Genomic DNA, 25,556 nt, shown 5'->3' on the forward strand with positions numbered 1-25,556 from the left:
GGACGCAGGTTAGATCACTGGACATTACTCAGCAACAAATAATGACCTGAGCTTTGCATCGGAGCTTTTTTTTAGCTTCACACTTACTCCTCTTTTGGAGTAACACAACGAGCAGCAAGAGACTCATGGCTTTTCACACACTGGAATTTAGTAGATTTCCTGCACATTGTACAGATCACATTTATGACAATGGGGTCACCTTGCAGTAGGTATCAGAAGTTAATTGCCGGGTTATAAAGCAGACTCTTACAAAACCTCTTACAGAAAGACAGTTGTAAAACTGTCACATGAGAGAGGAACTGGAGGGCTTCTGCAAGTGCAATCCTGAAATCTAGAAGTGCTGTATTACAGTTCAGGCACAGAAGAAAGATTTGGTTAGGAGATGGACCACAAGTGAAATTTCTCTTTGACAACATGATCTCTGTTGTGCTGCCTGGCTTAAGCAGGACCTTTAACTGTACTCACGGCTGAACATCAGCCAAAAAGAATTTTTTCAAAAGGAACACTTATTTGAAGAATGGGGCTTCTCCTGAGGCTCCTTTAAAGGGAAAGGTCTGCTTATACTCTACATAGGCAAGTGTTTGCATAGCGTATTTAAAAAACTCCTGTAGTTAGTATACCCAGTGGATGTGAAATTCTGAAATGCCAGGCTCCTGCCCTTTCCAGCTGTACCCGAACACCAGTTTACATGGGACCCCGGCCACTGCATCCGGGACCCTGCCGCTGCATCCGGGACGCAGAAACCAGGTGGAGAGAGGATCGCACTTTGACGGAAAGGGGGCTGGAGCACAGGACACCCGACAGGGAGGTGAGATGCGACGTTCGCTCTTCTTCCCACTTTTCAATTGTTTGGGGACGCGCCGAAGCGCCGGGGAGCAGTCAATGGACTGGGGTCCTGTGCTTTGCCGTGTCCGCCAGGGGGCGCCACGCCGCCAGGGATGGCGGGGCCGGGTGGCAGCGAGGGTGCGGATCCTACTCCCGGTCCCCGGGCAGCCGCTGCTCCCACGAGGGGCAGCTTGTGCTTGTGAACCCCTTCCCGGACGCCCACCAACGTGACCTCTGCTCCCCTCGGGTCGCCAGGGGCTGGCCTGGCTGCAGGGATTCCCCTATGCCCCTGCCTGCGTGTTCTCGGCTTCCCCGAGGGGGTATCCCCTCCTTCTGCCTCTGGCAGCGTGCGGCCGCACGGCCCGTCCAGCAGTCTCCGTAAGGAGGAGGGAGCCGCGGCGGAGGAAGGCAGGCGGCGAGACCTGCTGGGTCGGGTTACAGGGAGCCATGGAGAGGCGGCGGGGCCGGCGGGACCCGCCCGCGGGGCGGCCGCCGTGCCGCGGGCGCCCCCCCGGGGCTTCCCGTCGCTCCCCGCCCCGCGCGGAGGCGCGGCGGGCGGCTCGCCGGGCCGCGCCGGGCCCCGCCGCAGCTACTGAGGTGCGCCGTGCCGGCCGTGCCGGGCGGTGGAGGGGAGGCGCGGGCAGGCAGCTGCTCTTCTCCCGGACCACTCCGCTCATCGCTGCTGGCATCGCCGCTGCGCCGCACGGCTCCGGTCAGCGCTTCACAGGCACTCCCCGAGGTCGCTGCGCCGCGCCGCCGGGGGCAGCCCCGCTGCCGGCTCCCAGCGTACCCCGGCCACCCCGATGGCCCCCGCCTCGCCTCCGCCGGCGCCCCCCCGCCGCCAACGGCCGCGGTGGCCCTAGGGGCGTCGGGGCCCTGCGCTGCCCCGCGGAGGGGAGGCGGAGGAGGCGGCGGCGGGGCGGGGGCGGAGGCGGAGGCGAGGGGGCGGCGGAGCGGCGGCGGAGCGGCGGTGGAGCGGGAGCCGGCGGCGGCGGCGGCGATGGACGAGTCGTCGCTGCTGGACCTGCTGGAATGCTCCGTGTGCCTGGAGCGGCTGGACACTACGGCCAAGGTGCTGCCGTGCCAGCACACCTTCTGCCGGCGCTGCCTGGAGAGCATCGTCAGCTCCCGCCACGAGCTGCGCTGCCCCGAGTGCCGCATCCTAGTGGGCTGCGGCGTGGACGAGCTGCCCGCCAACATCCTCCTCGTCCGCCTCTTGGACGGCATCCGACAGCGGCCCCGCGCCGCCGGGGGCGCCAGCGGCAGCCCCAGCGCCGCGGCCCCCGCGTACCCCCAGCCCGCCGCCGCCCCCAGCGCCGTCGCCGCCGCTGCTGCTTCGGCCGCTGCCAGCCTGCGGGAACTGGCGGCCGCCAGCCGCAGCGCTCTGCTGGGAAAGGTGGGTGCCGGACCGGGGGTGAACGGGGGGCGCCAGCGAGGCTGGGGGAGCGCGGCCGTGCGTGTGCGCGTCTCCGCGTGTCGTCGGGCGGCCGCGGTTTGCCGGTGGGACGTCCCGTCCAGCAGGGCAGCGGAGGCTGCTCTCGCGGCGGGGAGCGCAGTTACGGTTACGGATGACTCTTAATGTAAAGGAGAGAGCCTAGGGCCAGGACGTTCTTACATACTCCGGGCTACCGCAGGAGACGGGAGGGGCCGGGGCCACACCGAGACTTCTGACGGGTTCGTATGGGCTGTCTCGCAGCCGCAGCCCTGACGGGCCCCGAGGTGGCCCCGAGTGCAGCAGAGCTGAGTTTGGTGTCGGTGTTGCGAACCCCAGAGTGGCCGGAACGCGCTTTTATTCGGCGTGCCTACTGCTGCCAGGTGCGTGCCAGGTGCCTGTCAGGTGCAGGCAGGATTTGGCTCCGTAGCCCTGCTACTTGACAGGATAACTCGCTAGAAATACTCGACGGGTCTGGTACCTGGCACTTTCGTCTTCCCCTCGAGTTTCCCCCTCCCTTCCCAGGGCAAAGCAGTGTGCCATTGCTGCCACGCAGAGTCCTCGTGACAGCCAGATCTGAGTGGGGTTTGAAGCTAAGTTTCCCCTCCCAAGGGAACGTCATGTCATTTTTATGTATAAGGTGTGTGATTTATTGAAGGGGAGTACTGCAACATATGCATTTATTTATGTTAACACTGCACTCGAGTGCCTGATCTTGCTCCCTTTAAAATCAATGGCATGGGTTTCATTGACTTGGAGGGGACAAGATCAATCCCTCCCAGTTGTTGTGTGTATTGTATAATTCGATATGAGAAAATTTACTGTAGGGCCTCTTTAGGAGACTTTAGAATGGAGATGCTCTGAAGTCTGTGAACTTCATCTTTTTTTCTAATGAGGTATACAGAGTGAATTTAATTATTGCCATCTTTCCTGATACGTGTCTGAGCTGTAGTTCAGTGTATAGGCTTTTCATTTGGAAAGGTCAATGCAAAGATGCCTTGTGAAGTTGTATTTCCATCCTAAATATTTTGACTAATTACATTTTTTTATCCTGAAGGAAAACAAAACAGTGAACAAAACAAAACAACAAATAGACCTACAGGAAATGATGGCAAATGCTATACATTGTTCCATAAAATTCAGTTTTGGAGTCTGAAGTGTAATATGCTTGACAGTATTTCTGGAAAGGTAGATCCTTTGTTATCAAGATGTAGACCTCAGTGATCTTCAGGTATTTAATACTGATTTGTCAAAATGAAAGGAGAGAAAAAAGGCAATGGGATTCTATCCTCTTTTTCTTATTTATTTTTCAACTGAAGTTGGAGTTGTGGCTTTGTCATATCAGAAAAATCCTGCAATCCCGAGTGTCACCATTACAAAAAGGGGAGTTTGCATTCATCAGGTAGCAGTTTATAATACAGTATGCTTACGGTCTGGTTTAATGTCCAGAAAGCAGTCTCTCACAGGACGTAGGGTCTGAATGGAAGGCTTAGTACACTTGCAGGATTTGTTTTGCAGAGGCAGGCTTTTGCACCCTGACCAAGCTTTTATGACCAAACACCAAGAAGACAATCTCTGGTTTCTGTATCTTTGAATTGCAGTCAAGCTAAGGTATTACAGGGGTTGTGCATGTAAGGAAGTGCTTGACAGGGAAAGTTACTTGGGGAAAAAATTATCTTCATGCAGTTTTTTTGATCAGTTTAATTTTCATTATTTTTTTGACATAAATTGGCAGATTTTAAAGTTATTACTTCCCTAGCCACTACTGCAAATATCATATAGTAAATAAAAAGACATTACCATGTTCTACTTTCTGTCACTGAACAGGACTTCTGTGAGCATCTTCAGTTCTTTTGTCCATTTATGTGCAGGTCGTTACCCATCTGAATTTGATAGAAAGCAAAGATACATATGACCTGAAAATTACCTTTTAGCTTTCTCCAGGTTTTGCTGGGACAGAACTACAGGCCAGCCATGGGCTGCAGGCCATTAACAGGTCTGAGTGAGCCAGGACAGCTGAATTAAGTTGGCTCACAGGTGTATCCCATACCAGGAGGATTTTTGCTGAGGGGAAGGGGGGCTCTTGTTTAGTTTTCTTGCTTTGTTTTTTCTTCACGTGTTTCCTGCATGTGAGGACTGCCTTCCTGGGAATTGTGACTACTGCATTTGACTGAGTATAACTTTAATATCTGCATTGGTATTAATTAGGTTATTTCACAGAATTAACCAGATTAGAAAAGACCTTTGAGATCATTGAGTCCAACCTACCACCTAATTAACTAAACCATGGCACTAAGTGCCTCATCTCCAGTCTCCTTTTAAACACCTCCAGGAATGGTGACTTCACCGCCTCCCCAGCCCATTCCAATGCCAATCACTCTTTTCATGAAGAACTTCTTCCTAACGTCCAGCCTAAACCTGCCCTGGCACAACTTGAGACTGTGTCCTCTTGTTTTGTCACTGTGTGCCTGGGAGAAGAGACCAAGCCCCACCTGGCTGCAACCCCCCTTCAGGTAGCTGTAGAGAGTAACAAGGTCTCCCCTGAGCCTCCTCTTGTCCAGGCTGAACATCCCCAGCTCCTCAGCCTCTCCTGTTTTTATTTCAACTTGTGGATCTTCTTTCCCTGATTCCCCTTCTCTGCCGGGGAGGGCTCATGGGGTGACAGAGTAACTGCTGTAGTTTAGCCCCAGGTACGTGCTAAACGTAGACAGGCTTTCATACTTAACGACTGCAATTGTTTTTTCTTTGCTGGGGCTAATGAGTGATTCTAGGGCAGTGGGTCTGCTGGGAGAGAGTGGTTCTGTGAAACTGTTTGCTTGGCCTTTTGACCGACTGCACCAATTTTATCCTGGAAATCAATGCAATATGCTTGATGCTTACAAGGTTCATTACAGTGAAAGAAAGTCTGAACTAATCTGCTTTTAAAAAAAGCAGCAGGGGAGAATAATCCTTCTTGGAGCTGCTGATGCAGCTGATTGCTGAGCTATCCTGGAGACAAGGGAACAGGACCTCTCTCTGTACTAAACCATAAATGGTACAAACCAAGCTAGAACTAAGGTTTTTGAGACTGATAATGAAGAGCAGAATAGCATCCCTTTTTGTATTAACATTAGTTCCTGACAGCTTTGTTTTCTTGGAGAAAGCTGAAGCAATTCCTTAATATATATAGATATATATATATTTTTTTTTAATTGCATAAATTTCTGTAGATTTGCTTCCTGGGACCTAAATGCAAATTACACTTTTACTAATTAGTACCTTTCATTGTAGATAATGCGCTATATAAAATGGGACATACCATTATGGGCTTTTTTGGTGAGACAGGGAAACACTAATTGTGAAGTGTAATGGCAGAGAGCCAAGGTCACTTCTGTCAGACTTCAGACTTGCTCATATCCTCGCACCGATATGTTAAGAGTCACACCAGGGATCTGTTTCTCTGAGAGTTTTAATTAACCTTAGAAGATAGAGCAGGGCCAGCTTCTGTGTTGCTATTATGCCTGTGTTTTGCTTCTACACCTTACACTTCGAGGTGTACTTAGGTGGTATTTTCTGCTGTCAACAAAATAACTTTGGCAAAATTCTGTGAGTCTTGCATTTCTTTATCTGTTGTTCTTTCTTTTCCCACAGTTTATTGCAGACTTGGTCTATCCAGAGTGCTGAAACCCAGGGCGAAAGGGGCTGGGCTAGGGATAAACTGGCACTGGGGCTGCTCCTAAAGTTGTGCAAGACCATTTTTCAGAAATTCTTTCAAAGTACTGTAAGATACGTGGTATACACTTTGAGATATGTGGTATACATCTTCTGCATGAGAGATCTGAAAGTAGGGTGTTTATGTACCAATATATGCAGAAATGCTTGGGCTTCTATTGATATATATAGTAGTGTGTGCCTCCTAGTACCTTTATTTCAGCCTGTAAAACCCCATGAGCATGGTATTAGACATTATAAACTGCTTGGACTTCTATTGATATATATATACAGTAGTTTGTGCCTTCTAGTTCCTTTATTTCAGCTTGTAAAACCCCATCTTTCTAAAAAGGTGTTGCATGTTTTGGGTTGTTTATATTAAAGATGCTATGTAAGTGTAGAGCATGGTATTAGACATTATAAAAGGGTCCAACCACTGAAAGAGCACACTGGAAGAATAAGGGAAAAGAAATCTAGAAACTGTTAGAGTGGCCCCCCAAGGGGATAAAGCAGGAGGCTAAGAGTGGTTTATAATGGTAGATGCATTACACACGAGGTTATAATTTATTGGCTCCTCTGTTTCCATTACCACTGCTGAGCCGCTTGGGGAATTCAGGTTCTGTCAAAGTAAATGGCTCCCATAGATTGTTGAAGCATTATGGTAAATCGGCTGCCTCCACTGAGTGTGAGCACTCTGTTGGGTTTTTTTGTTTGTTTGTTTTTTGGCAATTATTGCAATTTATCACCTAGAAATTTTTCAGGCCTTCTCAAGATCTAATAGCCAGCTAAATGCATGCATGTCTTTAGTAATTTCCTCCCAGACCAGGCGTCTTCCACTCCAGGTGCAGGGCTTATTGCTTGCAATACAAACCGAGAGCAGCAATTGCCTGTAAAAAGACAACCTAAAAAAGCAAAACAAGCAAAACATGTCTCCTGTTTTTCCCAGAAGAGAAAACGTGGATGAAGTGATGGATAGGCATGTAGTGTGTTACTGGACGTGTGTGTAGGTAGCGGTAGAGAGTAAGATGCGTGCTTAAGGAAAATGATGTGTCAGCATACATAAGTGATGGGTGGGCTGCGCCCCCCTGTGTTGCATTGGATGCTTCTCTGATGTATCAGTTCTGTGGAGTGATCTCACCGTTTTGGGTGGGAGGCTGCCATTTGTTATCCCAGGGGAAAGGATGCTACTCTTGGCTTCTCAGTTTTGCAAGGAAATGGAGCAGCACCAGTTTGCTGTCTAGGCTTTGCAGGTGCTCTGTTTGTAGAAACTCTTCAGAAGAGACATTGAGTCATTCTTTGGATCCTGCTTTATCCTATACCACCTGTAAGTTTTTGAGGTGTAGGGCGGATTGAGTGTGAAGCACATGTTTCAGTAATTTTCCGCATTTCCTTGTTGGATACATTGTTGATCAGTGGGTGAAGATCCCACCCTGAGTTATGCAAGAGGAGGTGTATGGAGTCTGACATTTATATGCATTTAGATCTGTTGTAAGCACCAGTGGGTTGTGTAGGGAGCACACTTTGTCTTGGGCAGCGGAGACTCCTCAGCTTGGCTTTATAACAATCAGAATGGCACAGATAGGAGTGTCATTCTTGTCAGCAGTGCACAGCATGCATAAGCTCATGGATTTACTTTACTTTTGTTCTTTCTCTCTGATGTATTTGCTTCTGATGCTGTTGTTTGATGCTATATCTGATTCTGATGCTGGCTGGTGCTGGAACTTTGTGAAGCCATCCAAACAGGACCCTTACTCCATATGTCTAAGTCTCTGATCTTGAGGAGTTTTTTTGTTTGTTTTCCCCCTGGCCAGATGGCTAAAAAAAAATGTTTCAATACAGGAGATTAACAATGATAATAACGAGTGTTGCAAAGAATATAGCCACAAGTGTTTAAAATCTGCACCTGTCCTCATAGAAGTGAGTGAGCACAGGAGAAGGGATTGCTGATGGGCTGCGTTGGGAAAATTCATCGTTCAGTGAGCTCTTAAGCTTTTCAGAAAACTTGCTATTTGCAGGTGTCATCTTCATGTCTGTTGTGTTTTGCAGAAATGGAATATTTCTTACCTGTCTTTTAACAATACTTTTACTTGCAGGCTAGAAAAATGCGTGGTGAGTCTGACATGGCCGTGGAGTGCCCATGTTAACAGTGGACTTTTCCTTCTGGACTGGGATAGTCAGCAGTGGCTCAGTCACACCTAGAAGTCTTGTGGGACTGTGGAGGGAACTTTGTGCCACTGGCACTATAATCCTCCTTATTACTTTGTGGCAGTGTGACCCGTCTCCATGGGACTCCTGTTGCTGTTAAATGTGAATGCTAAGTTTAATCCTTGCATGTCATCCCTCTGAATGATTCATGATGGATGCTGGTAACGCTTAATGCATTGCAGTGTTTGGTAGCTAGTTACTCAAAGAGGTGGTTAGACTTGCTCCACTTAGCCCTAAGATCCTGTGAACGTTTTAATTCTGGCAGGTTTTGCCCATCTTTGAATCTCTGCTGTTTGGGCAGATGGCACAGCTGTGATTTTTGAGGCTGAGAAGGAGGAGAGTGTGTGACTGTGCAGAATATAGTCAGTTGACCTTGGGTGAGCTGCATGAACTTTCTGAGCTTCAGGTTTCCCAGCTGAAAACTTAACCCAACAGCGCTCACGCACCCACCCTCATGTGCTTTGTGATTTTTGGAGGAAAGCTGTCTGACAAGTGCAGAATTATTACCAGAGTGGGCTGGGATCTGGGGAGACGAAAAAGCACTGACTGTGTACACTGAAGCTATGACAGTTGTTTTCTGCCTTTGAGTTGGATTTTGCAGAGATGCTGTACTTTGTTTATGGGGAATGCTGGTGCAGGGATGCAGCAATTAGATCTGTGTATGGACTGTAATTGTACACTGCATTCCTTGTTTCTAATCTTATCAGTTCATGTTCAGGCAGACTCCTAGTGCTGGCCAGATGCCCAACAAGCCAGACTGGTGGAGGGCACTGGCTATGACTGCTGGGTGCCTATACTTGCAGGTCGGGGGAGGCTGTGTGCGCTCTTTCTAGACGAAGCTATGTTGATGTGGTCAATAAGCTGCCACATAAAATGTTAACAACAATATTTTATTGATGCTGTGGAGGATTTTGTGCTCTGGGAAGGTCTTTTCTCATAGTCTGGAATTATCTTTTCTCATAGTCTGGAATTATTTCTGTTTTCCACCTCATAATTTTAGGTTAATGATGCCATTACATTTTTCTACTTAAAGTTCATCTGTGTACTTCTTCAGTTTTGCACTGTTGTATTTAGAGTATACCCTCTAATTTCACTGTTCTGTTCAGCATTCCATGCTGTCTGCCAAGAAGCACTGGTTAAATTTCAGATAAGAGAGGTGACTGCATCTTTCACTTAAGTAGCCCACCTGTAATATTTGTAACTATGGGATGCCATTTCTCTTTTGAAGTTGTAGATCACCCTTTCTTAGAGGCCTTTCCTTGCCATGCTAAGGCCATCTCTAACTAATATTTCACTCTGATTAATGTCTTTAAGCATTGCAGCATCATAGCTCTTGACCTGTACTGCACTGGGTTAATTCAGTTTTTGGGGACTTAGTGACTTCTGCAGAACAGAAGTGTTTGGGATGCATGCAGTTTCAGCTTTCCAGCAGTCATCACATACTGAGCTGAATTTTTGCAAGTGTTTTCAATGTGGTCATGTTGAAATCTGGTGTTTTACAACAGGTTTTCCCAATCTGGGATAAGCTGTCATGGGGAGAACCCAAACTCAGTTCTAATAGGACATGAGAGCCATTACTATGGCATTTGAGAAAGCTGCATGACCTTGGCCTTGCCTTAGCTCCCACAGCAGCTGTGATTCTGCAGCTGGAGAGGAAGCAATGTCAAATGTAGTGCCAGCTGAAAGCTAGCCCTTTATCTCTAGTCTTGAAGCAAACCAAACTGCTCCTGATTACAGAAGCCTCTTGCATGGAGTTGACAGGTACTTTGACTGGAAAGTTACTGCCCTGACCATTATGCAATAGAGAAAGCAACAAACAAACAGACAACTCCAAAAAAACCCCAACCAAAATCAAACGACTGAAAAAGCCCCCAAAATCTGAAACAAACAAAAAAGGGAGTGCTCATTCTGCAGACAGGCCTGGGAATAGCTTCCTTCCCATTTACTAGCCCCAGATCTTCTTTCATTCAGATTCCTCTAACAGCTTGAGCCATGCCTTTTCCCAACGGTTCAGGGCAGCAGGGGGGTTGCTGGTGTGCTAGTTTTACTCGCTTGGCTCTGTTACCATCCTCCTCAGCAGTAATGTTAAACTCGTTACCTCCCCTTTGTGGGAAGTTTTGCTTATGTTGCTAGATCGTTGCTGAAAAACCTTTCCAGTTGTTTTAATACCTTAAAAAAACCAACCCACACAGTGTGCCCAGTTTAATCAGATTGTTTTGCATGTAATTGTTTTGTTCTGTTAGAAAGAACAGACGTTAATTTAATGATACATATACATGAGCTGCCTCTCAGTTCAGCGGAAGGACAGGAGAGAATATAACTTTAGGTATTAAAAAGACATTTTGTTTTCAATAGTAGAGAGAAAAATGTAAAACATCTGGAACTAAAAGAGCACTTTCTGCCCAGTCTTTTAAGCAGAACTTCCATTAGCTCCACGAAACTTGCTGTGCACTGTTCACTGTTAGCTGGGATTACCTGTGGACTCAGTCCATGGGCAGCCCCTCATCTCATGTCACCGGGAAGACCTGGTGTCTGCTCACTCCTCTGCACCTGCAGGCTGTCTTTTGAGGGGTCAAACGGCAAAAAACATGGTCATGTCTCATGACTGGTTTCGAGCACTTTCAAACCATTGAAAGCAGTTGGCCTCTGCTGAAATTCGACTTCTTGTCCCATTGGAGCAGTTGGGATTTTTGGTGCAACTGATCAGCTGGGATGTGGTTGCCCCAGAGCACAGGTTTCTGAGGGTTGCACATCTCCATGAATGCTGTAAAGCAGTCTCTGCAGTAGGTCCTTACCATGTCCCTTTGGAGCAGTTGGGATTTTTGGTGCAACTGATCAGTTGGGATGTGGTTGCCCCAGAGCCCAGGTTTCTGAGGGTTGCACATCTCCATGTATGCTGTAAAGCAGTCTCTGCAGTAGGTCCTTACCATGTCCCTTTGGAGCAGTTGGGATTTTTGGTGCAACTGATCAGTTGGGATGTGGTTGCCCCAGAGCCCAGGTTTCTGAGGGTTGCACATCTCCATGAATGCTGTAAAGCAGTCTCTGCAGTAGGTCCTTACCATGTCCCATTGGAGCAGTTGGAATGTTTGGTGCAACTGATCAGCTGGGATGTGGTTGCCCCAGAGCCCAGGTTTCTGAGGATTGCACATCTCCATGAATGCTGTAAAGCAGTCTCTGCAGTAGGTCCTTACCATGTCCCATTGAAGCAGTTGGGATTTTTGGTGCAACTGATCAGCTGGGATGTGGTTGCCCCAGAGCACAGGTTTCTGAGGGCTGCACATCTCCATGAATGCTGTAAAGCAGTCTCTGCAGTAGGTCCTTACCATGTCCCATTGGAGCAGTTGGGATTTTTGGTGCAACTGATCAGCTGGGATGTGGTTGCCCCAGAGCCCAGGTTTCTGAGGGCTGCACATCTCCATGAATGCTGTAAAGCAGTCTCTGCAGTAGGTCCTTACCATGTCCCATTGGAGCAGTTGGGATTTTTGGTGCAACTGATCAGCTGGGATGTGGTTGCCCCAGAGCCCAGGTTTCTGAGGGCTGCACATCTCCATGAATGCTGTAAAGCAGTCTCTGCAGTAGGTCCTTACCATGTCCCATTTTTGGAAACTGGAAAGCTTAGCAGCCTGGCTTGCAGCACTGGATGCCAGAAGAGGGAAAGCTGTGGGATTCACTAATTAACAAAAGCAATGGGACTGTTTTCTTTCACCATGGTGATTGCATAACATAATTTGACTTTGAGGATCCTGAAGAATTTTTGTCTGCTCATGAAGTTGACGGGACAAAGGTGCAAAGCCCTTTCCTGCGCCGCAGTCATGTTGTTATGAGGATACTTTAAGGATTTGTCTTAGTGAGGAATTTGTCCCTCCTGTTGGCTGTCAGCTGGAATATGATTTATCAGACAAGTGGAACTAATGCTGTGTATGGCCAAAAGGTGCCTTTCCATGCACAAAAATGGTATCTATGGGAGGAGGTTCCTTCTTAGGCAAAGCATAGGGTGTCTTTCTGCTGTTACAGCAACAGGCATGAGAGTTTGATTTTTTTTTTTTTCAGGGTAATTAGCATTATTATTTTCCCCAAGTTTTAAAAAAAATCTGATCCAAACCAGTATGAATTGGGTGTTGCTAATTTTAGAATGATCTGCTTGCGTGAGATAACAAATCCCAGTTTCAGTTTAAAGAGAAAATATTTTAACAGAAGGCTGGCAAGATTGTTATCAAAATGCTAATGATAATTTCTCCTACAGTCTCAGTTATTTTCAGAGGGAGGACTAGAATAGGCACATCACCTGAATAGTATTGATTTTAATATGTATTGCTGTCTCATTAAGATGTTAAAGTCTTTCCCCTTCTGGACAAAGGTTCATTAATTGCTGCAGTTGATGTATCATTAAAGTGAGGTTAGGTGCAAGGTGGGTAGAGTGAAAGAGATATATAAAATGTTAATTGTGCAGTTGTAGATGGACTTTGGCTAAAAATATTGTGACTGTAGCCAAACAGAACACTGCTGTGTTCGATCTGCTGCTTTCTGATTGCTCTCTGAAGTGACAGCCAAGAAGTCAACCAAATACATGCACTATCATATTTACTTTACTAAATGTTCATTTAGTGAACATTATTGAACACGTTTATTTGTGCATTAATTTCAGGCTAATTCCAACCAAAACCTCCTCAGAGTTACTATAAAAAGACATGGCTTGATGAATTTAAGATCTCACTGAATTTTGAAACCGCTTTTAGCAGGCTACCCTTTTGTTGGTTGCCTTCTTAACATGTTTTCAAATGCTTTTATTGCATCTTGTATCAGGTTTGTCATATTATCGTCCCCATAGGCAAATCAGTACATTTTAATTTAAAATGTATGATTTTTTAATTCTTTTAATGCAGTAGAGGTTTGTTTTGATTGACTTCCATTAACACTTACCTGTAAATAAGTAGCACACATACATATATTGCACATGCACGCATACATATATCTGTGTGTGTGTAACATATAGGGGTTTTGACAGAAGAGCCTATTCCATGCATTCTTGAATCTATATTCCATTCAGTAAATTGTGCAATGTTGTCACCATGTGCTAGGCATGGGTGTATGTTGTGTCACAGCGCAGTGGCTGGTCCTGCTACTTCTCTGGATGTGTTCCTGTGGTGACCTCCTGTCAAGCATGCCTGCTTGGTGGTAGGTGTGTGCTTGTGCAACTTCTTACACTCCAATAAAGCAGATCTGTGCTTGTTATATTAGGGAGGAGGGATGTTTGGTGAAAGGAATGGAAGCTGGTTGGAGAGGAGGTGGGGAAATGGGTACCAGCCTGCTGTGAGACACCAATCCCTTCAGAATGAGGTAGTTCATCGTCATGGGTTCTTCTAGTCCTCACTACTAAGCCTTCTTGTGATTTTGTGCTAAAGTACCCCAAGATAAGAGACAGAAATAGCACAGGCTTCCCTGGCAGGAGCACGAGCTGCCGTACATCAAGTGGGCAGGATTCCTCAGTGCTAGGGCTGCTGCTCCTCATGGGCTCTGTGTGGAGAGGGTGCAGCACTGGGAAAGACAGGCATGGATGGATTCGTGTTCAGCCCAGAGGGTCTTGTGTTTCAACCAAGAGTTTTCATGTGAAGAGCCTCGCTTTTTTGCATACTTCCTTTCTAAAGTCAGATGCCAGCAGTGTGCCCAGGTGGCCAAGAGAGCCAATGGCATCCTGGCCTGCATCAGGAACAGTGTGGCCAGCAGGACAAGGGAGGTTGTTTTTCCCCTGTGCTCAGCACTGGTCAAGCCACACCTTGAGTACTGTGTCCAGTTCTGAGCTCCTCAGTTCAAGAGAGATGTTGAAGTACTGGAATGTGTCCAGAGAAGAACGACAAAGCTGGTGAGGGGCCTGGAACACAAACCCTATGAGGAGAGGCTGAGGGAGCTGGGGTTGTTTAGCCTGGAGAAGAGGAGGCTCAGGGGTGACCTCATTGCTGTCTACAACTACATGGAGGGAGGTTATAGCCTGGTGGGGGTTGGTCTCTTCTGCCAGGAAACTAGCAACAGAACAAGGGGACACAGTCTCAAGTTGTGCCAGGGGAGGTATAGGCTGGATGTTAGGGGGAAGTTCTTGCCAGAGAGAGTGATTGGCATTGGAATGGGCTGCCCAGGGAGGTGGTGGAGGCACCGTCTCTGGAAGTGTGCAAGAAAAGCCTGGATGAGGCACTTGGTGCCATGGTCTAGTTGATTGATCAAGACTGGATGCTAAATTGGACTGGATGATCTTGGAGGTCTCTTCCAACTTGGTTGATTCTATGATTCTATGAATAAGCTGTTGGAGAACAGTCACACATTACATGTCATAAGATCCAGTAAGATAATAGTTGACAGCCATGAGATGATTTTTTTTCTTTTCACTTACTCTTTTCTGCAGTGTAGGTAATCATGGTGTTAGGTCATAGCAGAAAGCATCTCGCTGTTTATATTTCACAGCTATGCAGCAATGTAAAATCCAAACCAATCACACCTTTTCAATAATGAAAAGTCTGGTTGTTTTTTTTTCTAAAATTATGGTACTTTTGATCTGTATTGCAGAAAGGAAACCATATTTTTTCCTAGATTGAATTTTATCTGTTCTTTTGATAAACATAGGACTTCTTTTTATGTGCAGTCAGTTTTGATCTTTATCTGAGTATATATCTCTGTGGTGGTCATTACCATTAATAATTTATCACATTTTAAAGAAGAGGCTGTGTAGGTTTCAGCATCTGTAATAATATCGTTCGGCTAGGGAGAGGTAATTTTCTGCTTATTTACAAACAAAAGTTTGACAGCCAGGATGGAATCACCATCTCCCACTCATCCCAGGCCATGAAAACAGGGAAGCAAGTAACAGAGAGGAAAGTTGGTGTGTTCCTCCCTTTCTTTTGCCAGCAGCACACTGCACGATACGCAGATCTGTAGAAAGCCATATGGCTTTTGCTCTCTAGTTTCTCTGCTTCTCATGTTTTCTTCATACGAATTCTACACTAGTAAAATCTCTGTTAGGAAGAATTGGGCTTGCCTCTTCTATTTTTTTTTTAAAGTACAAAATATAGCATTGATTTTTCTGCTGCCTTCTGCAGTGTGTAGTGCTGAGATGAACCTAAGTGAGATCAGGATGTGTGTTTGGTGCATCGAGTTACCATGGTCCCTGGAGCACTGAGGAGTTTGCAATGCTCTTTCATGCATCTCCTCTCTCAAATGTTTTGCACACTTTTAAAGTTACCAAAAATAGGAAATGCAGAAGCAAGCTGCTTTGTTAGTAGCAACAACAGAAGATCCAGGAAAGTATCTGTGTTGCCATCCCCTTCCTCTGGTGCTCCACTGCTTATCAAAGACATCCAGCGGGGAGGAGTGGGCAGGAGCAGCCTGTCCAGGGGTAGACAGTGGCTCTCCTGTCCTCTTTCCCTCTCCATGTGCATTTTCACTCTTCTCTGGGCACCTGCCAGGGTCTGAAGTGGGGAAGGCACAGGCATAGGTAGCCATTGAATCATTAACCTCCCATATTAACATGTCCTTTCTAACCTGTATTGTAAAACCTGACTTTCAGACCAAGCATTGTCAGTTCTTTCTGTGCAGCGGGCATGGAGAGGAACCCAGAAGATGAGCTCCTTCCATATTGATGATTAAATGCTTCAGAAGTCACCAGCTATGCCAGAAGTTGGGGACCCTAAGAGAGGGTGTGCTTGGCAGCAGATAATGACAGTGTGATTGTACAGTATTTAGTCATACTGAAAGGCAGGATGAGGCTGTGAAGAAGATGGGAGAAGATCATTTTAGAGGTTTGGTTTCCTATGGGAGTAGGTCTCGTGTAATAGCTTAAAATATGAGAGGAATGTTTAGGGAGAATTGGTGGTGAAGGTTGATGTTCAAGTCTAGTCAGTAAGAAGACTAATACAATTTGAAGAGCATGTTGAACTCTTTGAGTCTCTGCTCTTCTGTCTCCAAGACTTGGAACCTTTGCCACATCAGGGACACATCCAGCTGTTGCTGATGAGCATCTTCCTTATTCTTACAGCTGAAATGGAATTGGTGGACTTGTTGGAGTGTATTTGTCATTGATTAAAACTCTCTAGACTCACCCTGCCTTGACCACTCTTCATACAGGCCACCACCTGCTCAGGAAATGGCAGTGGTGGCAGCTGTGTTCTGTCCGTGAACATGGGAGGAGGATTCAGGGTGCAGTGTGGTGAGAATAAATAAGGTACAGTCCAGGGCAGGGGGAGTGATGCTTTTCAACAATTTGTAGTTCTTACTTTTTCATGAAATGCTGCTTAACAATCCCAGGAGTTACTCTAGTTATTTCAGCCTCTTTCATCTGTTTTAGCTTTTTTGTTATTTTAGTTAGGTTTTAAATAAAATAGAGGTTTAAATTCCCTCTCTGATACCACTCATGTAGCACTGGGTAGTTTCTGCAGTAGAATGCTGCCCTCTTGGAGCAGGCCTTTCCTATTTAATTTGATCATTTGAGAATTGATTCCTTTGGTTATGAAAACTAATGGAAGTGAGTATTTTTATGTGTTTGGTTGGTTGGTTTTGGTTGTGGGTTGTTTTTTTATGTGTGTGGGTGTTTTTTGTTTGGTTGGTTTTGTTTGGTTGGTTTTGTTTGGTTTAGGGGTTTTTTAGGATCTTAGATGCCTACTATTTCATTTAATCTTCTTCATAGCTATCAGTGAAAGCTTTCCCTTGGTACAGGGATGGGTTGAAAAGAGTGTGAGCTTACATTTACAATGAGAAATCATGAGAAGCTGGATCGAGTTGAGGTTCCTCAGCTTCTCTGATGCATTTGATAAACATGTGGTTTCTTGATAAGTCAAATAATGACTTAAAGGTTTTGGCTAATGATACCAACTCCCCAAATAAATGATCCTTTTCCAGGAGTGGTGAAATAAATAGAAGCCAATCACGAGAGCAAGGACTGTGGCCAGCCTGAAGTTGTTTAATGAGAGTGTAAACGCAGAGCAATTGCCAATAAGCAGATAAAGGCCAGAGGGAATCTCAGGCAAGACAATAAAGTTTACTTTATGTTTTAGTTGATTCTTCTCCCCCTGAAGAGTTTGCTTGTATGATGAAGTACATTAAAAGCTGCCTTTATAGTAGTATTTCACTTTCTGAAGTCAGGTACTTTCACACCAAAGAAAATAATTGTATGGGGAGATCCTGACCATCGTAGCATTTAGTATGCTAGCTGTTTAATGGCTTTGTCTGAACGAACTTCAGATAAACACTGCTTTGTTGTTGGGTGGGGTTTTTTGGTTTGGTTTTGTCTTTTTAGTGTAGGGTTTTTTTTCAGTAATTAATGAAGGAAAGTGAGTAATCTGCTACTTGGCAGTGCCACTAGGCACGTGGTTGGACAGCAAAAAGTCTCTCTGTAGTAGAAAGGATGAATTGATTTCTTTATTTACTTCCAACTCCTCTTCCCCTCCTGCACCCATAGCTTCACGAGACTGCAGATTTGAAAGTTAAGAGTGAAAGAGCTGTGGTGCCCAAGCTATTCCTAGGGACATGTGAGAGCCTCAGGGGCCTCTTTAAGACTGTGACTCACTTTTGGTAGGAGGTGTGAGAAATCACTGCCATAGTAAGAAGCGGTTATCGTAGCACCTCAGCAAGCTGGTTTTGAGTGTTGCTGGAAAGGAATAGTCTTCCAAGGAGGAAAAACTTGAGGAATGTAATTCACATAGCTTTGCTTCATTGACCTGATGCAAATATTATTTAGGATGATGGTTTGTTCTGGTGGAGTTGCTGTATTGCTTCACTTTAGGCCTGCCAGGTGTTACTGCTTTCTGCTTTCCATGCCATAAATAGATTTTGCCTTTTCCGTCTTACTTTTATTTACTTTCTTTGCACATACAAGAAGTAAAAGTAAATAATTTTGCCAGTAATGCAGGGCACACATGGAGGCTGTTTCCCTGTCACTGTGCTCCCCATGGCTTTGGGCTGTGGAGGGGTTTTGCTTATTCTCCCGTGGGGTGAGTGGGGATGTGTTGTGTTTTCATTCTGGCTCGATGGGAAGTGGCAGCCCAGAAAACACCCATGACATACTCTGTGCACCTGTGAGGTCCCCCTTGCTGCTCACAGCCACCTTGGTCAGCCAGCCCCCATTGCCATTGCTCCTGTGATCCCTTGACATTGTCCCTCTGCCCCATTAGCATCACCACTTGGCCCCAGCCAGGTGGTGCCATTTCACATGATGTGGCAGACTGCCTGTGACAGAGAGCTGTTTCTGAGCAGCTCTAGAGACTCCCTACCCATTTTGCACCTGAGAGGAGCTGGACCAAGTGAATGGTCAGTTTTGGAATGAACATCAATAACGTGTTCCTCAGGGGTCTCTGTTGGAACTCTGGTATATTAATGGCCTTGTGGGGTTGAGTACGGCTGCAGTAAGTTTGCAGATGACACCTCAAGCCGAGCGGTGCTGTCAGTACACTCAAAGGAAGGAAGCCACCCAGAGAGCCCAGAACAGGCTTGAGGATTGGGCCCACGTGAACCGCATGAATTTCAGCTGTGCCAAGTTCAAGGTTCTGCGTGCAGGGCAACCACCACTACCAGTACAGACTAACAAATGGACTGAGAAGCAGCCCCGTGGAGAAGCACTTCTGAATGAAAAATTGGACATGAGGTGTCAGTGTGTTCTTGCAGCCCAGAAAGCCAGCCGTGTCCTGGGCTGGATCAAAAGAAGAGTGGCCACCAGGTCAAGTGAGGTGATTCTCCATCTCTACTCCGATTTTTTGAGACCCCATCTGAAGTATTGTGTCCAGCTCTGGGGTCTCTTGTACAGGACACACGAGGACCAGTTAGAGTGGATCCAGTGAAGAGCCACAAAACTGATGAGAGTGGTGAAACACCACAACACTCTGAGAGAGTTGGGCTTGTTTGGCCTGGAGAATAAAAGACTCTAGGGAGACCTTATTGTGGCCCTTCTGTACTTAAAGTAGGCATATATGAAAGATAGAGCTATTTTTACCGTGGCCTGTAGTGATAGGGTGATGGGTAACCATTTTATGCTAATGGAGGTTAGATTTAGGCTAAAGGTAAGGAAGACTTTTTTTTACAGAGAGTGGTGAAACACTGAAACAGGTTGTCCAGAGAAACAATAGATGCCCCATCCCTGGAAACCTTCAGGGTTGGACAGGAGTCTGAGTAACCTGATCTGGTTAAAGATGTGGGAGTTGGGTGGGAGTGGGTTGGATTAGATCTTTGAAGATTCCTTTCACTCTAAACTGTTCTTGGATTCTGTGACTATGGATAGAGAGAGGGCAACGAAAACAGGACACAGCAGACACTGCTGCAGATAGCAAAAAATAAATCTTGTGTAATGCATGGTTATGTGTTGTGAGAGGTTACAGTAATTCAGATTTCTACTTAAACATCTTCCTTAAACATCTTGATGCAGTGAAGATGGTATAAAAAAAATACCATTTTTGTGCTGAAGGGTTTATTTGGGTATGATGCTTCTGAATTGAATATAGAATTGAATAAACATGGAGTCACAGAATCATAGAATTAACCAGGTTGGGAAAGACCTTCGAGATCATTGAGTCCAACCCATCACCTAACCCTTCTAATTAACTAAACTGTGGCACTGAGTGCCTCATCCAGTCTCCTTTTAAACACCTCCAGGGATGGCGACTCCACCACCTCCCCAGGCAGCCCATTCCAATGCCAATCACTCTTTCTGTGAAGAATTTCTTTCTAATGTCCAGCCTAAACCTGCCCTGGCACAGTTTGAGACTGTGTCCTCTTGTTCTGGGTTCTGGGCCCCCCAGTTTAGGAAGGACACTGAGATGCTTGAGCGTGTCCAGAGAAGGGCGACGAGGCTGGTGAGAGGCCTTGAGCACAGCCCTACGAGGAGAGGCTGAGGGAGCTGGGATTGTTTAGCCTGGAGAAGAGGAGGCTCAGGGGAACCTTATTGCTGTCTACAACTACCTGAGGGGTGGTTGTGGCCAGGAGGAGGTTGCTCTCTTCTCTCAGGTGGCCAGCACCAGAACAAGGGGACACAGTCTCAAGTTATGCCAGGGGAAGTGTAGGCTGGGTGCTAGGAGAAAGTTCTTCACTGAGAGAGTCATTGGACACTGGAATGGGCTGCCCGGGGAGGTGGTGGAGTCGCCGTCCCTGGAGCTGTTCAAGGCAGGATTGGACGTGGCACTTGGTGCCATGGTGTAGCCTTGAGCTCTGTGGTAAAGGGTTGGACTTGATGATCTGTGAGGTCTCTTCCAACCTTGGTGATACTGGGATACTGTGATAATATTTATTCCATTGCAGCTTTGCTGGAGGAGGTCTTTTGATTTGTAGAAATGTTTAAAACTGAAAAATTGTGTGACATCCATAGGAAGCATAGTCTCATCTTTAATGGATTGATTAAACTCTCCAATAGGGATATTCTGATTCTGAACAGTAATAGTAAATTCTTCACCTTATGTTTCAGTTTCCAGTTCTTTAATAGCGGCATTTTTAGTTAACTCCACAGGATGCTTTATAGAAAATAGTGAATATCAGTATGTCCTTTGTGGAATAAAAGTTAAAGCATGTCCAGAGTGACCTGCTACTAGCCAGGGAGTGATCACACAGCTTCCAGTTCCAGCACTGTGCTGTTGTGGTACCTGATGCACTTAAGTTCTTTTCATCATCCTCATATTTGGAAGGAGTATGACGGACATTTCACACCAGATTTTGTTCTGGTTAAAGAGCTTTGAGCTTCACCTCCTTTACTGCGTGCTACAGCTCCATTTGGCCTATAGCTAAGCTAAGTTAGTTTAGCTACTGAAATAGTTTGCCTGTTCTGTTTCCTAGTATTAAATTGCTGTAAAATCAACTAGTAAATCAGTGTTGTGTACCCTGTTTCTTTATTTCGTCTTCACGTTCTGAGTCTTTTTTCTTTGCATGTGTTTATTTTTTCTTTGCTTATTTTCCATTTTATTGCATCCATGAAGCTTTTGCCCTCAATTTTCATCTCATTTGACATGTGAGAGAAGCCAGCCAAATAAAATATTTTACATTTCTGTTTCAAGTTAAAAAACAGGCTTTATGCTGAACAATAACTGTATTACAAGGAATCCTGATGTGCCCTCGGTGTCATTACAATATGTTGAATACAAGGTAATTTAATGGAAGCAGCAGAGTATTTGCAAGTTCACTGCATGAAAATTGGATTTTTGCCTTTTATTATTTACATTGCACCTTATTCATAGCTAAGGCCACAGGGATTATCATCCTCCTTAATGGCTTTATTTAATAAAGGCTTTGCATTTCACAGTATAGGATCTAGCACAGACTTCAGTCTGTTATCAAGATTTCAATTAAGTAGCTTTAGCTTCAATTGCCCTATAAATCCTATAAATATATCTAAATAATTAATTTGCTTTCACTGAATGGTAGTGACTATTTTTAAATACAGCTGCTGTATACTTAATGCTAAATGTTAAAACTGTGCTCATAAATTGCTTTCACTATACTTCTAAAAAATGACATCTTTGTTAAGGTGACTGGCTAGACCACATCTGGTCTCACAAGGTAACAGACCTTCTGTAGAGGTAATTATGGCTGAGGGCCATTGCAGTTGAGATGCAAGTACACCCTGAAATTTGGGAGGAGAGGTTACGGACAGGTAGATGTCATGAATCAACATACCTGGCATGAAGGGCTTTGTATCCTTTTGATCATGATATGTATATCGTGAACCAAGGGCTGGACATGCAGATTCCAGGGTGACAAAATAGTGTAACTATGTGAGACAATGAAATCCTATTCCTTTTACTTTTGGTTCTTCCCATCACCTGTTCATACACTCAGGTTAACTTTGTGGTTAAGGTTTTCTTTTGTGATGACACTTAAATGTTCTTGCTAGGTGTGCAAATGTTGGATATTGAGAGAGATTGAGATCTGATTTTAAGTGAATCTGATAAACAGTGAGACTTGACAAGTTGTTCCTCAAAAATACAGAGGTAGGATCTATTTTTTCTCTATTTCCTCTTGAAAATTTCCCTCCTGTACAACAAAACGTTGATACTTGGAAATAAGGAATTGGCTCCATGCCAAGTTGTGTGGTCAAAATAAATAACAAATGGGTGCTAGGGTGATGGAAAGTGCACAGTGTGAACTTGAAGCCAGCAGACACCCACTAAAAATGCCATTCCTGTCCCAAATGAGAACAAAAATGAGTACCAGTGAGCCGCAGGCAGCAGCACAGGCATGCCAGCCTCTTGGCAGTGCAGATGAGTGTGCTCAGCAATTCACCTAAAACCAGCTGAATAGCATACAGCTTGGGAGCCATGGAAAAACTCTACTAATTTGAGAGTCCTAGTCTCTTTCAAATTATTCCTGCTGGTTTGTGTCTAGAGGAGATTTGAGACTTTAAGAGACCCACAAAGATTAGGCTGCCAGTCAAATTTAAAGTGCTTAAATTGTAGTACTTAGAGCTTTAATCATGCACTAATAGGTGAAAAATATTTTTCTCTGAGTGTATGAACTTGGATGGAAACACAATGTTTATTAAGCACGGTTCACTCAGTAATTTTGGCATTTGATATGCAAAGACTATGCGTTTTTCCCAGGAGTTATGTTAATAGTTTCAACATGATAATTTTTAAAAGGGCTTTTCTTTGCTTAAAGGCAGAGTTATCTGTGCACGTGTATGAGGAGGAAAACTGGAATTAGAATTTCTGTTCTTCGTTTTTTCAGCCTCAGTGAAACAAAACGACAGCTTATATTTACAGCACTCAAAGGGTTAATGTGTGAAAATGAACACATTCAAGGTCGTGTTACTGACAGCTCCATTGTCTTGGCAAAGGGACAGGATGAAGCACAGCCTTAATTTACTTCTCTTGCTAAATAATACTGTGTTCTGTCTTGTTAGAAGAAATGATTCCATATCTGGAGAAGATGAAAAACATGGAAATTGTGATACTGCATCTGCTGACATTAAGGTTTTTTAACTGCTTTTTCCCTGGCCCTCGTGATGTGCTTGAAAGAGAAATCATTCTGTTTTCCTGAGGAAGTTTGACAGAAATCATTCTGTTTTCCTGAGGAAGGTTTGAGGACTTGATATATGGTTCCCCTTTTTTGGTGCCTACTGCAGCAGATAGAATAAGGGGGCACTCTTATCTTTGTCCAGTATTGGAGACTGATGCTCTTGCATAGATCTGCCATGAGAAAATGGGACATGTGTAGTAATTTCACAAAGTACTAACCGTTTGATACATTTTATTTATCCATGTTCTGGGAGATTATTGCCAGCGTTAGAGAATAGATGGGTAAAACTGCAGGGGCAAAAAACAAAGATGAAATAGGAGTTGGTGACAAATTTTGTATTTCCTGTAAGCTCTTAACAAGTTTCCCTGGAAACTTGTTTTGGTTCAAGAGTTGTGTTTTCCTTTGAAGATTGTAGGACAATTTTAATGAAACTGTCTGTAAATCAGTACTTGTCTGAAGTGAACTCCACCCATGGAGTAAGCTGTCCTTCACTGAATCCCAGAAGAGGGGATACAAAGGTAGTTTCTCTCCTTGAAACCCATAATTAGGGAAGCTGTAGTAAGTTGCTGGGAGATGTTCACTTGTGCCTGCACCGCCCTCTCCTGTTGAAACCCTGCTGGAAAAGTCGGAGGGGATTAAATCTATATGCTGTTGTGTTCTCAGGTTTCCTTTGGCGATGCTCTTGATGGCATTGTCATTTGTCTCTCTGAAAGGAGTAGGATTTGCCACTCAGAATTTTTGTGCTGGACCAGTAGGCCTTAAATATCATATGCATCAGATGCAAAACAGGTCCAAAGGAGCCATGTCATTGGAAACTGCTCATCTGCTAACTACCGTCTGGCAAAGCAGCTCCTGTAACTAGAAGGAAAGCAAACAAGGAAGAATGTAAATGTTTTGGTTCGAGAGTTGTATTTTCCTTTGAAGATTGATAGCAAGAGGTCAGTCGATTAAGAAGGAAATGTTGCTTTTGTTTCAGCTCACCGCCTCAGAATGAAACCTTTTGGTTTGTTATTTTATTTCCATATAAAACATTGCTATTTTAACCTTAAAAATAACCAGTGTTACTGATTGGAGATTGTTTGTCTGCTAAGACAAATTCATCTGGAGCAAATACGAATGGTCTGTTACTTCTTCTGTGCAAGGCATGCAAATCTCTCTCTTGGCTGTTTGTGGTCAGTCTGATTTTCTGTTTGCCATTGTAAAGGTCCAGGCTTGTTTCTTTGAACCGTGTTTTGATTGTCTTGTTTCCTACTGAAGTGATTAAAGCTGAGCTGAGCATACACAGGCTGTAACTTCTGCAGATAGCTTTGTTAAGCTGCAGTTCACGTTATTAAAATTTCTAAAATTATCTTCTGCTATGAGCTTATTTAATGCACTAAAGCCTTCTAAACAAGCTGAGAATAAATGGTAGCATTAACTGCATCCCAGTTCTTCTTATCAGATGCATTTGTATGAAGAATCAGGAGGAGGATGTAATGGGCTCTGGGTTTTCAGCCCAGCAACATTGCATGCCAGGGGACCAGGACTCCTGGATGCACTGAGGAACGTGAACATTTGGTAGGATGGAAACTACCAACAGGCTCTTTAACAGGGACCTGGAAAGAGGTACTGAAAAGTGCTAGAAAAGCAGCTGATCTGTCTCCCAGACTGTGTAGGAGGCTGTGGGTCTGGATAGGAAGTATGTGTCCGTGTATATCACTGGTAGATTAGAGAATCACAAACAGGTTGAGGTTGGTAAGGACCTCTAGAGGTCATCTCTTCCAACTCCCCAGCTCCAGTAGGGTCACTGATTTCCCACGAACATGAACAGAGATACTGAACAACGTGAGTATACCAGAGGCTGTGCCAGGTCATGGCAATGAAGATAGTGACTTCAGAAGTAAGCAGTCCATAAAACTGTAGGCCCATTGTTCTTGCACTGTTGGGAGCTGTGTCCCTTTTTGTTAATCTTTAAAGGATGTTTTGGCTAGTTGCTTGCTTAGGTGTGCTTTTAAATGTTTGTATCTGTGCTGTGGGTGTCTGGAAGCAGAGCTAGGAAGTGCAACCGTCACTCCAGCCACTTAGCTCTGAGAACGTTTCTGTTCTTAAGATTTTGGAAATGGCCACCTGTCCTGAAAATTTATAGCTTGTCTTTGCTTTGGGGCTACTGTGGGTTAATTTGAAGTATTTATAGCTATTACAAATGTCTGACAGACAGGTTCAGCCAAATAAGAGACCTCAGCATAGCAGATTAATAGCAGGGAGCTCTTTATTTATCTTGGCAAGGCTTGTCACAAGCCATCAAAGAAAGCAGTTGCTTTGTCAGTAGTATTGAATGGATGAATATGATAAAGAGGTAATGAAATGACCTCTTACAGCTTATTTTCCTGTAAAACAGAAGTGAGGAGGTCTTGCCAAGCATCCTTAGGACCCAAATAGAGGTGGTTTATGCGTT

At 45.0% G+C, this 25,556-nt stretch overlaps 1 protein-coding gene across 1 annotated transcript in view; it reads left to right on the top strand.

Annotated features, from left to right (window-relative positions):
• Positions 1-1,745: 1,745 nt before the first annotated feature.
• The window catches only part of SH3RF3 (SH3 domain containing ring finger 3), a 298,858-nt gene continuing 275,047 nt past the window's right edge, over positions 1,746-25,556 (top strand). Inside the window, exon 1 of the mRNA XM_064143669.1 lies at positions 1,746-2,221. Coding sequence (XP_063999739.1) covers positions 1,826-2,221 — 396 coding nt within the window. The 5' untranslated portion in view covers positions 1,746-1,825. The remainder of the gene's footprint in view (positions 2,222-25,556) is intronic.

This window comes from Pogoniulus pusillus, chromosome 5 (genome assembly GCF_015220805.1).
Source record: "Pogoniulus pusillus isolate bPogPus1 chromosome 5, bPogPus1.pri, whole genome shotgun sequence".
In the NCBI taxonomy this organism is placed as follows: Eukaryota; Metazoa; Chordata; class Aves; order Piciformes; family Lybiidae; genus Pogoniulus; species Pogoniulus pusillus.